This window comes from Calonectris borealis, chromosome 12 (assembly GCF_964195595.1).
Source record: "Calonectris borealis chromosome 12, bCalBor7.hap1.2, whole genome shotgun sequence".
In the NCBI taxonomy this organism is placed as follows: domain Eukaryota; kingdom Metazoa; phylum Chordata; class Aves; order Procellariiformes; family Procellariidae; genus Calonectris; species Calonectris borealis.
This window is the reverse complement of record NC_134323.1, coordinates 2,395,023-2,406,984: the sequence shown is the minus strand read 5'-3', so window position 1 is coordinate 2,406,984 and position 11,962 is coordinate 2,395,023. Positions and strand designations below refer to the sequence as shown.

At 50.7% G+C, this 11,962-nt stretch overlaps 2 protein-coding genes across 8 annotated transcripts in view; one reads left to right on the top strand and one right to left on the bottom strand.

Annotated features, from left to right (window-relative positions):
* Nucleotides 1–579: 579 nt before the first annotated feature.
* Nucleotides 580–4,959, bottom strand: TMEM170A (transmembrane protein 170A). 3 transcript variants are annotated; one of them, XM_075160990.1, is made up of 3 exons: nucleotides 4,926–4,959; nucleotides 4,518–4,799; nucleotides 580–3,886 (listed from the first exon to the last, which is right to left on the bottom strand). In XM_075160990.1, the coding sequence occupies exons 2-3, from the start codon at nucleotides 4,684–4,686 to the stop codon at nucleotides 3,756–3,758; spliced, it is 300 nt and encodes a 99-aa protein (XP_075017091.1). In that variant the 5' UTR covers nucleotides 4,687–4,799; nucleotides 4,926–4,959; the 3' UTR covers nucleotides 580–3,755. The 3 variants fall into 3 exon arrangements, with proteins under 3 accessions (XP_075017091.1, XP_075017090.1, XP_075017089.1); XM_075160989.1 differs by having other exon boundaries at nucleotides 4,518–4,688; XM_075160988.1 differs by having other exon boundaries at nucleotides 4,518–4,688; nucleotides 4,800–4,956.
* Nucleotides 4,960–5,275: 316 nt separating this feature from the next.
* The window catches only part of CFDP1 (craniofacial development protein 1), a 67,386-nt gene continuing 60,699 nt past the window's right edge, over nucleotides 5,276–11,962 (top strand). For all 5 annotated transcript variants that reach the window (XR_012675342.1, XR_012675343.1, XM_075160985.1 and 2 more), the window contains exons 1-4: nucleotides 5,276–5,432; nucleotides 5,506–5,611; nucleotides 6,231–6,462; nucleotides 8,298–8,416. Coding sequence is in view for 3 of the 5 variants with exons in the window: in XM_075160985.1 (XP_075017086.1) it covers nucleotides 5,378–5,432; nucleotides 5,506–5,611; nucleotides 6,231–6,462; nucleotides 8,298–8,416 (512 nt within the window). In the remaining 2 variants the exon portion in view is untranslated. The remainder of the gene's footprint in view (nucleotides 5,433–5,505; nucleotides 5,612–6,230; nucleotides 6,463–8,297; nucleotides 8,417–11,962) is intronic.

Genomic DNA, 11,962 nt, shown 5'->3' with positions numbered 1-11,962 from the left:
ACAGCCGCCACCCCCTTACAAAGACTTTTTTGCCAATCTCAGTCTTTGTAGGTGGATATAAAACAACGCAGACCCCATAGCGCAGGCATTGCTCCGGCCCCGGGTTTAGCCGGAGCCATGCAGGTGAGGTGTGGGGTCCCATCCTGAGAGCAGCCAGGGGACAGTGGGACCCCCACGCCTGCTCCCCCAGGTGCGCGGGGACCGACCCACAGCCCCGGCAAAGCCACCGTCCCGGGGCGAGAACCGCCCCAGGGGGACGGGAGCACGTCAGCACCAAGCCCGGGGGCTGCAGGGACCCCACACTCAGGGACGGGGACTCCCAACCTCAAAACAGGCTGAGCCCTTCCCCAACAGCCGAGCAGCAGCGAGATGTCACCTCGGGCTGCGGTGCCTGGCTGCAGGCGCGCGTCCACTCCTAATGGAGACAAAACTAACGACCAGAACCAGGACGTTTCCTGGTGCAGAAGGCCCCAGGCAGGAGAAACCTGCTCCATGCGAGGCAGGAGCAAGGCTCGTTTCCAAAAGCCCAACCCAGGCCCCCTTGTTACCCCGCAGGAGAAACACACAACTCCATTCACCTCGATCGTTACAGAATTTACTGATAATCACCACCAGGATTAGAAGTGTCAGTAGAAAAATAAAATTTACAGAGTTTTCTATCGTACAAAGATTTGTTCACAACAGCCACAGTCGTTAGCGAGATAGGAAGTCGGGCGGCATCTAAATCAGCCCAGCATAGAGGATGTTCGCACACAGAAAGCAGGACCACGAGTCTCGGCTCGAGCAGCGATGTTTCTCCAGGGCAGGCGGCTTCTCTGCAAGGTGTTTCCTTGACTGACGCTCCTGGCTGGGCTCCCTGGCCAGGGGTTCACGGCTCTGCCCAGCTCGGGACATCTCAGCATTGACATTTTTGCAAGCTTTTTGCAGCTTTTGGCAAATTTGAATGAGCGAAGTCTACCGACACCTGCTGAAAACTGAAGGAATTCCTCCGCTCGCCTCACTCAGGATAAGGAACACAAAGGGAAGACCAAACCGATGTGATGAGAGGGGAGGAAACTACCGGCAGAGACCGATCTGGTGCATCAACTCAAAACTACTCCTCCTTCCCGTTTGGATCTGGTTTTACCAGAGAGGGAGGTTGGGAAGGCAGCCAGGGGAGCAGAGGATGCTCTGCGAGTACCGAGGCGACACAAAGAACTCTCCCCCAGCGCTAATACCTGACAAAACAAGTCAGCAGCTGATTGTTCACCTTTTATGGAAGAATTCCCTGAAAATTTCGCGGCGCCTGGGCACAGAGAGGCACCACCAGCTCCAACCACTCAACTGCCAAGCAGTGGCCAACTCTTCAAGTGAAGCAGCCCTCTCCCTCAAAACAGACGTTGGGAGATCACAATGGGTAGAAAACAGGAGGTTTTCAGTTCGCCCAGCACTGAGTGATTTTATCGAGCAATTTTTCTTCATTTGTTCTGAGCTCTTAACAGCCTGGATTTGTGTCCTGCATGCCTCAGCCCCTTTACTGCAGAGGAACCATGCTCGTGCCGCAGCACGTGGCATGCTGATAAAGTGCTTTCCCAGTTGCGATCAGCTTAGTCCTTGCTACCGAGGGATGCCAGGCACCGGGGCAGGGGGAAAGGGGAGCGCAGCGGGTGCTCAGGACACTGGTTTCTAGCTGAAAGGTAAGGCCAGACCTGCCCAGTCTAAGTCCCATGAGGGACTTCTAATCCATCCAGGAAAACGCACGATAATTCATGTGAATTAAACCAGGCACTCTGAACACACGCCATTTGAAATAAGAAGTGGGAAGGGGGAAAGACATCTAAAGACATCATTATTCCTGCTTTTTCACTGGGGGCAGAAGCGAAGAGGGAAGGAGAGGCCCAACCTTCCCCCGGGGGATGCGGCGGTAGGAAGACCGGCTCTCTACAAGCAGCACAGCGCACGGAGCCCTCCAAAGATCCAGGGTTTAGTATACGTTATACCGCTTGGACCTCACCCACCTACGGAGAAGGATTCACATTTGAAGTCTTTCCTAAAATGCACAGCTTTATTCCCTGAATTAACATGGGCTAAAATTTAGCATAATCTCAGTAAGTAGCTCCTGAAAAACACCTCTCTCCATCAGCTGTCAAGAGACCACTCCGGAGAAGTTAGTACATAGAGAAATTCTTTTTCATGATAAACACATGGCCCTGTTGAGGGTTGGTTCAGCACAGAGGACATGGGGTTCATGGAAGATAACTGGCCTTACGACATGTTGCAGGTACAAAAGGCGAGCTGGTTTGGAAACCAAAGGAGTTCAGCAAAAACACAGATGGGACGTGTGTCCTGGGAGGCTGGGCAGAGCCGGTGCCTTCCCTCGGTGGCCCACACGACTCTCAGCTGGTAATAAACAAACGACGACAGCAAAGCCACGGGGCTGCCTACATCGCCCAGCCACATCCTTGGGGTTCAACCTCAGCTTCCCCAAGGGCCCCAAAAAAACCAAGCCCCCAGAAAGCACCCAGCTAGCTACCCAAGAGCCCCGGCCGCGTGGCATGCCTCCAGGGCAGATCTAAGAGTAGTTAAAAGTCACTTAAAACAAAGTAAAACAATTCATTAGAAGAGACCATACTGCTGGCCGGTAAGGGTTGGTTTGGGGCTACGTTCACACGGACACGGGAATCACCCAGGCTCTTCCCGGGACCCTCGCAGGCATCTCGCCCACCGGCACGCTGTGGGCTGCATGCTGAAAACACAGCGCGCTCCCCGCCTCCACGCCCGGAAAGCCCCAAGCCACGACAACCCCGCGCCGGCCGTGCAGCTCTCACCAGCGCAGTCACCAAAGCAGCAGCGTGCTGAATTTTATATAAGCTGGCCAGTGATGTTTACATATCAGCGAAGACACCCAAATCCGCCACACCAATGTAAACATGTTCAACAAGTAAAAGGAGAACGGAGAAGTTTAAAAATATGAGTCTCCTTCAGAGCCTGAGAAGCAACAGCGCATGCTCACACACGCGTCCTGCGATTTCTAGCACGGGCAGCGGGGCGTAGCGCCCGTTCAGCTGTGCTTTGCCTCTCGGGCAGAAGGTACACAGCGCCTGAAGAGCTTCACTGTAATAAAATTCACAAAAACAGTGATCCTTTTTATGCCAGTTATTTACCCTGCCGCAGCATTCATAGTCACAGCCCTCGGCCACAAATTTGCACTTTCATCCGTCTAAAATCATTTTTCCTTTCGCTGTCCCAAATTCACTATGACCAAGACGTGGTATTAGAAAGTTGGGGCCAGGAAGAAAACAAATTAAGTTTCTCATTTAAAAAATTCACATTAAAAGAGTTTAGGTTCACTGCAAACAAAGCAGCGAGAGGTCAAAGCATTAAGTGAGCTCCAAAGACATCACATCACTCTGTGGTACTGTTTCTACCCCAGAACAGCTCGGGTCACATCTTAGTTATGTCCTGTTGCTACAGTTAATTACTGGTAAAAGGTACCTGGGCCTCCTCCTCTGGAAGCCCTTTTCCTATCCTCCAGAGAAATAAAGTTTCACTTGGCACTTAATGTTACCAAAAAGTAACAAAATTCACAATTTTTAGCTTAATTTCAAGTCGCACTGGAGGCAGGAGCAGGCCTTCACGTATCTTTTAACCAGTGGAGAAGCACACGCCGAGGCACGCCTCGAGTTGCGCTCCCTCATGATTTGTTTCAGAGACGGCGCAGGCGGCAGATCCTTTGCTCTTTCTTCGATTTGTGATCTCTAGCGTCTGAAGAAGAGCTAGAGAGTGGCTAAAATGCGTAGAAACGAAACCACCACCACACAGAATGTCTGGCCCACTCCTAAAATGAGGGCTTCAAAGGGAATCATTTTTTTCCCCGCAGCTCTGTAAACTCCAGCAATGGCAGCACCTGCGGAGAGGGGAAAAAGCCGAAACGTGAATGCATGACAGCCACCGTGAGATACACACTGTTGTACCACAGGGACGAAGGGGGAAGTCTCAGAGGATCCGAGACTCAGGCAGAGAACAGGGGGGTCTGCAAGAGAGGGCCCTGAACCTCTGCGCACCGGCCGGCAGAAACACCGGACTGGGTTTACCGTGACAAACCTCAGCCGGTAACCAGCGTGTGCTGGTGGCAACAGGTAAATTGGTGGGGAAACTCTGCTGAGGCCTCCAGGAGGTACGGGGGTTGGGGCGGTTTTGGACATACTCTTGTCACAAGATCCTCTACACCACAGACCACAAGCTGCAAGTATTACCCAGTTTTGGGCACAGACACCAAATTTGTAAGCGTTTTTTCTCCCAGAGTTCAGAAACCCAAAAGCCCACCCGGTTCTGCACCTGACGGGCACGTTTGGTACCCAACAAAGGGCTCAATGGGTGGGATGGTCCAACACTTTCAAACATGGGGAAGGGGGGAATATAGCCAAAACATTCATCTCCTCTCTACCCCAGAGAATGCCGCGGTTCGGCGTGCTCCCGAAAGCAACCTCTGATCGCTACAGAGCCACCCGGTCGATATTTTCGAGCATCTACCGTACTTGTTAGGATGCCGGCGGTAATGGGTCCCACGATGCCCATCAGCAGGAGGCTCACGGACATGAACCTGCCGTACTTGTGATGCCTCAGCGTGAAGAGCGCTAGCAAAGCTGCCGGGACGTGGAAGGAGAGGGAGGAGACGAGGGCCCACAGGAAGACGCCATACCACATCTCTGTGGAGAGAAGCGCCGTGAGGCGGGCTCGGGGCCCGCAGGCCCCCAGCGAGGCCGGCGGAGGCGGCGGGAGGGCCCCGCTCCGAGCAGGCCCCGCAGCGGGGAGGGTACCTGGGAAGGTGGAGAGCGGGCTGGAGTAGGTGGTGGTGCCGTTGCCCACGCGGGGCACCAGGCGGAGGCTGAGGATCTGCTGCAGGAGCCCCCCCCCGCCCGGCTCGCCGCCCTCCATCCCCTCACCGGCCCCGCCGCCGCCATCCGCCGGCTCCTCTTCCGCCCGCCCCCTTCCGCCCGTTCCAGCCAATGGGATGCGTTGTGCGGTGACAAGCAGGGCTCTCCGCCAACCGCCGCTCGCCGAGGGGAGCGTCCGGGCAGACGGGCGCCGACCCCACCCCCGCGCTGCCATGGGAACGGCTGTCGGCCGCAAAGAATGCCGGGAGCCCCCTCGCAACGGAAGCCCCCCTCGGCGCGCGGGGCGGCGCCGGCGAGGCGCTCTAGCCCGCTGGCGGTTCTCTCGTCTCTGCTTCTCGTGCTCGGCGCCGCCTCGGAGGCGCAGCCACCTTCCACCCCGCTAGGGGGCGCCCCGGGACCGGCGGCGACGCTCTGGGCGGCGGCGGGCGCGCGTGAGGAGGCGGCGGCGGCGGCGGGCGTGAGGCGGCGGCGGCGGGGCCGGGCCGGGCCGGCACGGCACCATGTCGGGCTCGGAGGAGTACTCGTCGGCCGAGGACGAGGACTACGTGCCCTCGGGTGAGCGGTGGCGGGCCGGGAGGGCGGCGGCGGCGGCAGTCCCGGCCCCGGTGCTCACCGGCTGTGCTTGCAGGTGCGGAGTACAGCGAGGACGACGTGAGCGAGCTGGTGCGGGAGGAGGCGGCGGACAGCCCGCGGCCGCCCCGCAGCAGGAGGAGTCCCCGCCGCCCCGCCAGCAGGTACGGCCGCGGGCGGAGCCGCTCCCGGTTCCGCACAGAGGCGGGTTCCCGGGTGGGAGAATCCGCGTTCGCTCTGCCCGGCCCGGCTGGGAGCCGCCTCCGCCGGTGCTCGTTCCGCCGGGCGCAGCGCTGAGGGGCTGAGAAACGCTTTTCTTCGTTCCGGTTTAATGTCGGAGGCAGAGATCCTCAGGCCTGAGAGACACCGTGCCTGAAAACCCTCCCCAGGAGCTAGCTATTTTTCTTTTAATAAGCCTTTTTAAATACAAAACACATTCGGTGCCACGTATATACAGTTTATTTAAAATTGGTTCCTATCTTGCCCAAGTTCTCCTCCCTTTGTAGCTCCTACAACATCCCAGAGTCCATTATATACTTCCAGATACAGGCACACACGTGCCAGTCCACTTCAGGGGACTGCCTGCTTCAGTCTCACTGTGTTTTCTTTTAATCATCTTTTAATTAGGCAGCTTCACCCCCAAGATTAGGGGAAACCTCCCAGGTAGAATGTCTTAGGGAGAATTTGAAATACCGTGCAGCTTCACCTGTGCTTATGGTTCAGCTCTGGAATAGTGTTGCAGCACCTCAGTATATATATATTTTTTTTGGCATCTGCTTCCAGGAAGAGGAAGAAAGGAGGTCTCTTGCTAGAGCCAGATGAGAAAGGGGAAGAAAAGGCTCAGCAGAATGAAGAGGAAGAGGAGGAAGAGGAAGTGGATGATGTAAAGCAGGTGGAAAGAAACAGAGAAGAAGAAGAAAAAAAGAAAGAGGATGCTCTTTGGGCCAGTTTCCTTAGCGATGTGGGACAGAAACCCAAAGCGGGGGCTACCACGCAAGTGACGCAAGCTAAGAAGGTAACGGGGGCCTGGGCCTTCGCCCAGGGAGGATGGGAAGGGCCTGAGGCTTTAGGTTTGAACCAGCGTTGGTTCTGGCTGTACCTAATGTCAGTCAGAGCTGGGAAGAGGCTGGGTTCACCCCTGCCTCGTCTGCTTTGTAAGCCTGGAGCCCCACCATGGGGCAAACTGGTTTCCTTCCAACTGGGGAGATCTGTAGTGTGGCGGTGTTGCTTTTGGAGCTGCGTGTGAGCATCTCGGAGTGTCCCACGGAGCCCTGTTGGCTTCTCTTCCTGGTGCTGGATTCTCCTCGTGACATAGGAGCAGCACAATGAGCTTCGGTCTGAGCTGTGCTTGTGGGCACATCTCCCCCGAGGCTTGTGCCTTTCCCGGTGCTCAAAAAAAGGGAGACTCTGTGTGCGTGAGTGGGGAAACAGAAGAGACCTTGCTGACATCTCTGTGCCTTCATCCTCGTACAGTGAGGGGGTCTGGAAGATGCTGCGTGTTGGGATGGACACTTGTAACTGGCTTTCTCTAGTTTCCTTTATAAACCCCATTAACATGCTCTCGCTCTCTGTCTGCAGAGGTTTTCTGTAGAGAGAATTCTGTGTGTAATCAGCTATTTAAAAGGATTTGGTTCTTAATAAAACGAAATGCCTGTATTTGCCTTGCAAAACCTTTCACAGGTGGTAGAAGGGAAGCAGGTGCTAAAACTGACCTTCTGTTGCTAGAACTGTCTTTTTTTTTTTTTTTTTTTCCCCTGAGTGGTCAGCCACAAAAGTATTTTGTAACACAAGTCTGGACTCTTGAATCAGTGATGCCTGGCGAGTACAGTTCTCTTCACTGTGTGAAGCTTCTTTCTACAACTGTTGGAAGGTTGCAGAACAAGTATAGTTGTGTAATCCTTGCTAGCAACTTTTAGAAGAAGAGCCCTTTCATCTGAACCTTCCTGCTTCTCTCCACCTCAGTTGTTACTGGCTGAACAGCTGAGATCGTTACAGGTAGAATTAGAGAGAAGGAGAGAGGAAAAGTTCTCTTCTGAGCAATTCTACTTTTATGGGCAGATTGCTAAAGAGGTTTCAAAGACCACTCGCGTGGTCTTTGAAAGTTCCTCCGTAGCTTGGAATAATTTATGGAGAGATGCAGTTCCTGTGTTGTCTGTGTGAACTTCTTAATTTGGACTTAAGTTGTCTGCTTGAAGATCTCTGCGGTGTGTGGTTGATTTAGAGCAAGAGTTTTAGTTTTTGTTTTGATTATTTATAGGGTCTGAGGTTTTTTTATGTATGTTGTTAAAAGTTGTAGTAGTGACTGAGTAAATTAAGAGGTGTTGTTGACAAATAGTCATAATAAAGATCTTTCCCTCTCAAATTAAAGAGCCATTATTGACAAGTAGCTTAATATCTTCAGGGTTCTCTATGAAGGTCAGCCTTGCTTTTCCTGCTGATGGGTTGTGTTCTTCTATATTCTTGAGTAAAAAGAAACATGTTTCTGTATAGTCCACCCTGGCAGCTTTACTGCCTGGCGGTGCTTAGTTTGGGAGAACGGAGTCTTCAGGCTTTTGCTTGCTTTCTGAACCACAGCAGTGTATTCTTGCTCCTTCCTACATTTAATTACAATTTCACTTCTAGTTTTGGGTTTGTTCTGATCCTTGAGCTCCAGTGAGAGCCCGGAGCCAAAGTGGGGAATTTCCTTCTGGTGGCAGGGGCGTTTGTTTCCTTTTTCTTGTCTGGGTGACTTGCTTTGATGAGTCAGCCTAAATTGCAGTGCTGCCCGAGGTCTGTGTTGGGTCCTCGGCCCCTTGGAGTGATAATTTGGCTTGGCTCCACAAATGCGTTGTTTTGCTTTCTCCTTCACAGGCTGAAGAAGAGAAAAGTGGGAAGAAGCTTCAGGAGAAACCAAAAGAGTCTGAGAAGCCAAAAGATTCAGGAAAAGTGACAATCACCAAAGTGTTCGATTTCGCTGGTGAGGAAGTCAGGTAAGCTGGCAGATGTGACGTGTCTACCGCGGGCTCAGAGCAAACTGGGTGCTGCTCTTCTGCTGGCAGGCTGGAGACCTACTGTGAAGCACAGTGTATCTTTTCCTCTTTCTTTTACACTTTTTTTATGATGAGCACATACAGATCTCGAGGAAAATGAGGCCAAGATTTTTCTGCCTGAGGGCTGCAGAGTATCCTTATATGCAGACCTCAGTCTTTGCTCAACTTCAAAATATGCCTGTAAATTCACTTCCCTAAGTGGACAGTGTTTAAAATGGTTGGCAAACCTTCCTGGTGGCACTGCCACTGTGAAGGTTGAGACAAGGAGAGAACCGCGTATGGCCCCACAGGGATGGCAGTAATGCTTTTTATTCCTTCAGTCTAGTCCAAGCTCTGTGCTGGGGGCAGGATATTTGCTGGTACTTTCCCTGGTGATGTGCACAGTCCACTACAAAGATCTGCAGACAGTAAGTGGTGTTTTGCTGAATGGACTAATAGGTGAGTGCTCTTACCTCTGACACAGCTGCAACAAAGGTGATGGGCTAGGTAAAATCATCCTTTAGGCTGAGTTTGGCTTGCAAGAGGCTTCTCGGGATAAGCTGCAAAAAGGGGCAGGCGTTTTATAAATGTACACGTTTATAAAGACCAGAACTGAGGGGCCTGGGTGAACCCACTTGAAATCTGAATGCACTGTGACCTTGTGGTTATTATCATGGTGTATTTTTTTTTTCTATATATAGCTGTAAACCTGGCTTTGTCAGATGAGAATTTTGCCTCTATTTTGTGTGACAGCAGAGGGCAGCAGTTCCCAGCAATAACACCCACGCTGTCTAAATCTGGAGGAGGAAGCAGAGAGCAGGGGCTTCTGCTGCTCTTGCTTTTCATGTCAGCACTGCTGCCTGAGCTGTTTGAAAAGTCTGAGGAGAGCCGTGAGTCATAGTAGCGACTTCCCTATTTCCCTGCACGATCCAGGCTATAGGAATACCCTTCATTCACTGATGAAATGGCAAAGAACTGTACCACTGCAGCATTTCTGAGAGAGAGTATCTACCATACCCTTTCTACAAAGGAAGGGCTAAGCCTTTCCCGTGGACAGACAAAAATCTGTAGCAGAATTACAGACAGAAGTTCTGTCTTCTGACGCACACTCCCCTCCTCAGCCGCCAGCTTGTTTGTCCCCGATTTTCCTGGTTTTTTTTTTTCTGGTTCAAATGCGATGTCCTACCAGGTGAGAACAGCTGAAGCTGTAGGGTCGCGGGCTGTCATACAAAAGCCTCGTTGGGTTCTGACGTATCATCAGATGGCATACGGCAGAACTGCGTTCCTGGTGCTTTGGGGCTGCATGAAATCAGCACGCAATCTTATTTGAAGTCTGGTCGTGTCCACCTATGTGTTGTAGGTGAGTGTCGTGTCCTAACGTGAGCATAGAAGTGTATCACTTAAAGGAGAGAGTTGATTTACAGGGAAACTTGCCTTGTAGGCTCACTTCAGAGCATGAGTCTTCCACTTGTGGAAAGGAATTTTTTTTGTGCAATTTTTTGTGAAGTATAGAACCCTTTAAAGTAGGGAGCTTCTTTAAGCCTTGAAGCTTCTTGTTTACCTGTCTCTATGAAAAAAAGCCCTAGATAATTATGATTTAAGCATGGAATTACTCGGATCTTGGTCTGATTCTGGCATTCTAGATTTTGCGTGGTGGTTACAGATTAGCTTTACCAGCGCTGCTCTTGTTTTTATTGGTAATATTAGTGGGAGGAGTTGGGGAAACTTTCTGTATCCTTCAAAAAGCAGCTTCCCTTATGTGAACAGAACTTGTCCAGGGCTCCTAAGATGCTGAGTTTGTGCTTTTGACATCAGTATCTTATCTGTAGTTTTTTAATAGCTATAGTAAGAAGTTTCCAAGTTAGACAAAGGCATATTTTTCTGCACCGGTTGCTTTTCTAGTGTCCTTTGTACTGCTCAGTTTCCCTTGGGGAACTGCAAAGGAATCAATACAAGTTTCTACTAAATTTTGATCAAATAGGCAGAAGCGGGAGCCTGGGCGACAATGAGACTGTAATCCTGCAAACCACCAAGGCTAATGTATTTTTTGTTTACAGCAGCCGTTGTATCGAGAGGTTACAGAGCCAGCAACAGAAAGTTTGCAGCGAGGTCTAGAGGACTGTTTTCTGCTGGTGCCAGAGTTACAACATGCTACTTTCTTTAGCTCTTTGATAACAGAAAGATCCTTCAATGCTTTTTGCCCCCTTGATTTTTGCAATATTCAAAGCTGAAGCTTTTGCGTTGTTTGCTACATCTTGCATCTCTAAATGTGTTACGCTGTTAGCTGTGGGTGGGATATAAGGAGTTACCGTAGCTTACAGCTACTGGTACTTTCCTGTAACGGCAGTAGGTGAGGGCCAGAGGGCTGCTTTTTCTTTAGAATACCGGGAGGTTGTCTTTGCAGGACCCTAACGTCCACAAATGCTCCGAATACCAAACGCTGACTTCCCTGCCTGGGGAAGCAGCTGGCAAATTGTTGGTTACAAAGGCCAACACACGGTAGTTGTGTGTGTGTGTGCATTTCTGGACTGAAACGAGAGAGCTGCCTGTTGCTTTCCTTTCTAAATGGTTTGAGGCTACTTTTAAGTGTTGCTTTTTTGAAAGCTTGAGAAGAATTTAAATCAGTATTTAAGCACTGGTAGATTCAGTGCACAAATTTTGACAGTCTGCTCACTGAAGCTCTTAACAGAAGATCGTTTAGCCCTGATCTCATGTTGCAGAACAATTTATTTTCTCCTGTAAGGATGGTTGAATCCCTCTTGCATGATTGGAGTAGCAGAAGTGTCTTGAAAGAAATCTCCAGCTACGGGGCTGTACTAGAATAGTGAAAGACCTTCCTCTTTAAGCTGCCAACTCCCCTATAGGTTATTGTTGTACTTAATGCCCATTTTGATTAGTCTTTCCTTGTATCAGTTGCTAATACCTCTGACTTTAGGTTCAGAGTATTACAAATCACCAATTACCAAATAAAGAATTAAATTTAGTGGCTTTTGATTTTATAAAATACATGATTTAGTATTACCTTGTAAAACCAAAGCTGTTGAATCCTGGAACTTATCTTTAAATCTTTAAATGATTTCTGTGTTTTCCAGTTGTGACTGTTCTGTCTGGTGTTAAATAGATGAGGAGCAGCAGGTGACTGTCACCCAAATGGCTGTAATTGTGGGCAGTGGGAGCAATTTGCAAAAGCAGTTCAGCGTCTAAATGGAAGTTCAAGTCATTTCTCACTGGCAGAGGAGATTGAAGCCTCTGGTTTATGAACTTGCCTCACAATGCAGGACGTGTGGTTGCATTAATAGGGAATCGCATCCCTGGTGCCAGGGTTTATCTGTTGCAAAATGTAATTGCTGTATGATGAGGCTTGTTTTCTCTTTGGCAGTCCAAGCTACTTTGGCCCTTGGCTTTCTTTAAACCGCTGCTGTGCTCAGTGTATCAAAATGGTTCTTCTGTGCTCTTTCCATGAAAGTCAACTTTGTGTCTGTGCAGGACTGCAGCAGAATGCAGCTC

Coding starts and splice junctions, on each gene's coding strand:
- TMEM170A (XM_075160988.1), bottom strand. CDS start 4,917: ATGGAGGGCGGCGAGCCGGGCGGGGGGGGGCTCCTGCAGCAGATCCTC. Junction 4,689..4,799: donor CCCGCTCTCCACCTTCCCAG/GTACCCTCCCCG, acceptor TTCTCTCCACAG/AGATGTGGTATGGCGTCTTC. Junction 3,887..4,517: donor TACCGCCGGCATCCTAACAA/GTACGGTAGATG, acceptor CCCTCTCCGCAG/GTGCTGCCATTGCTGGAGTT.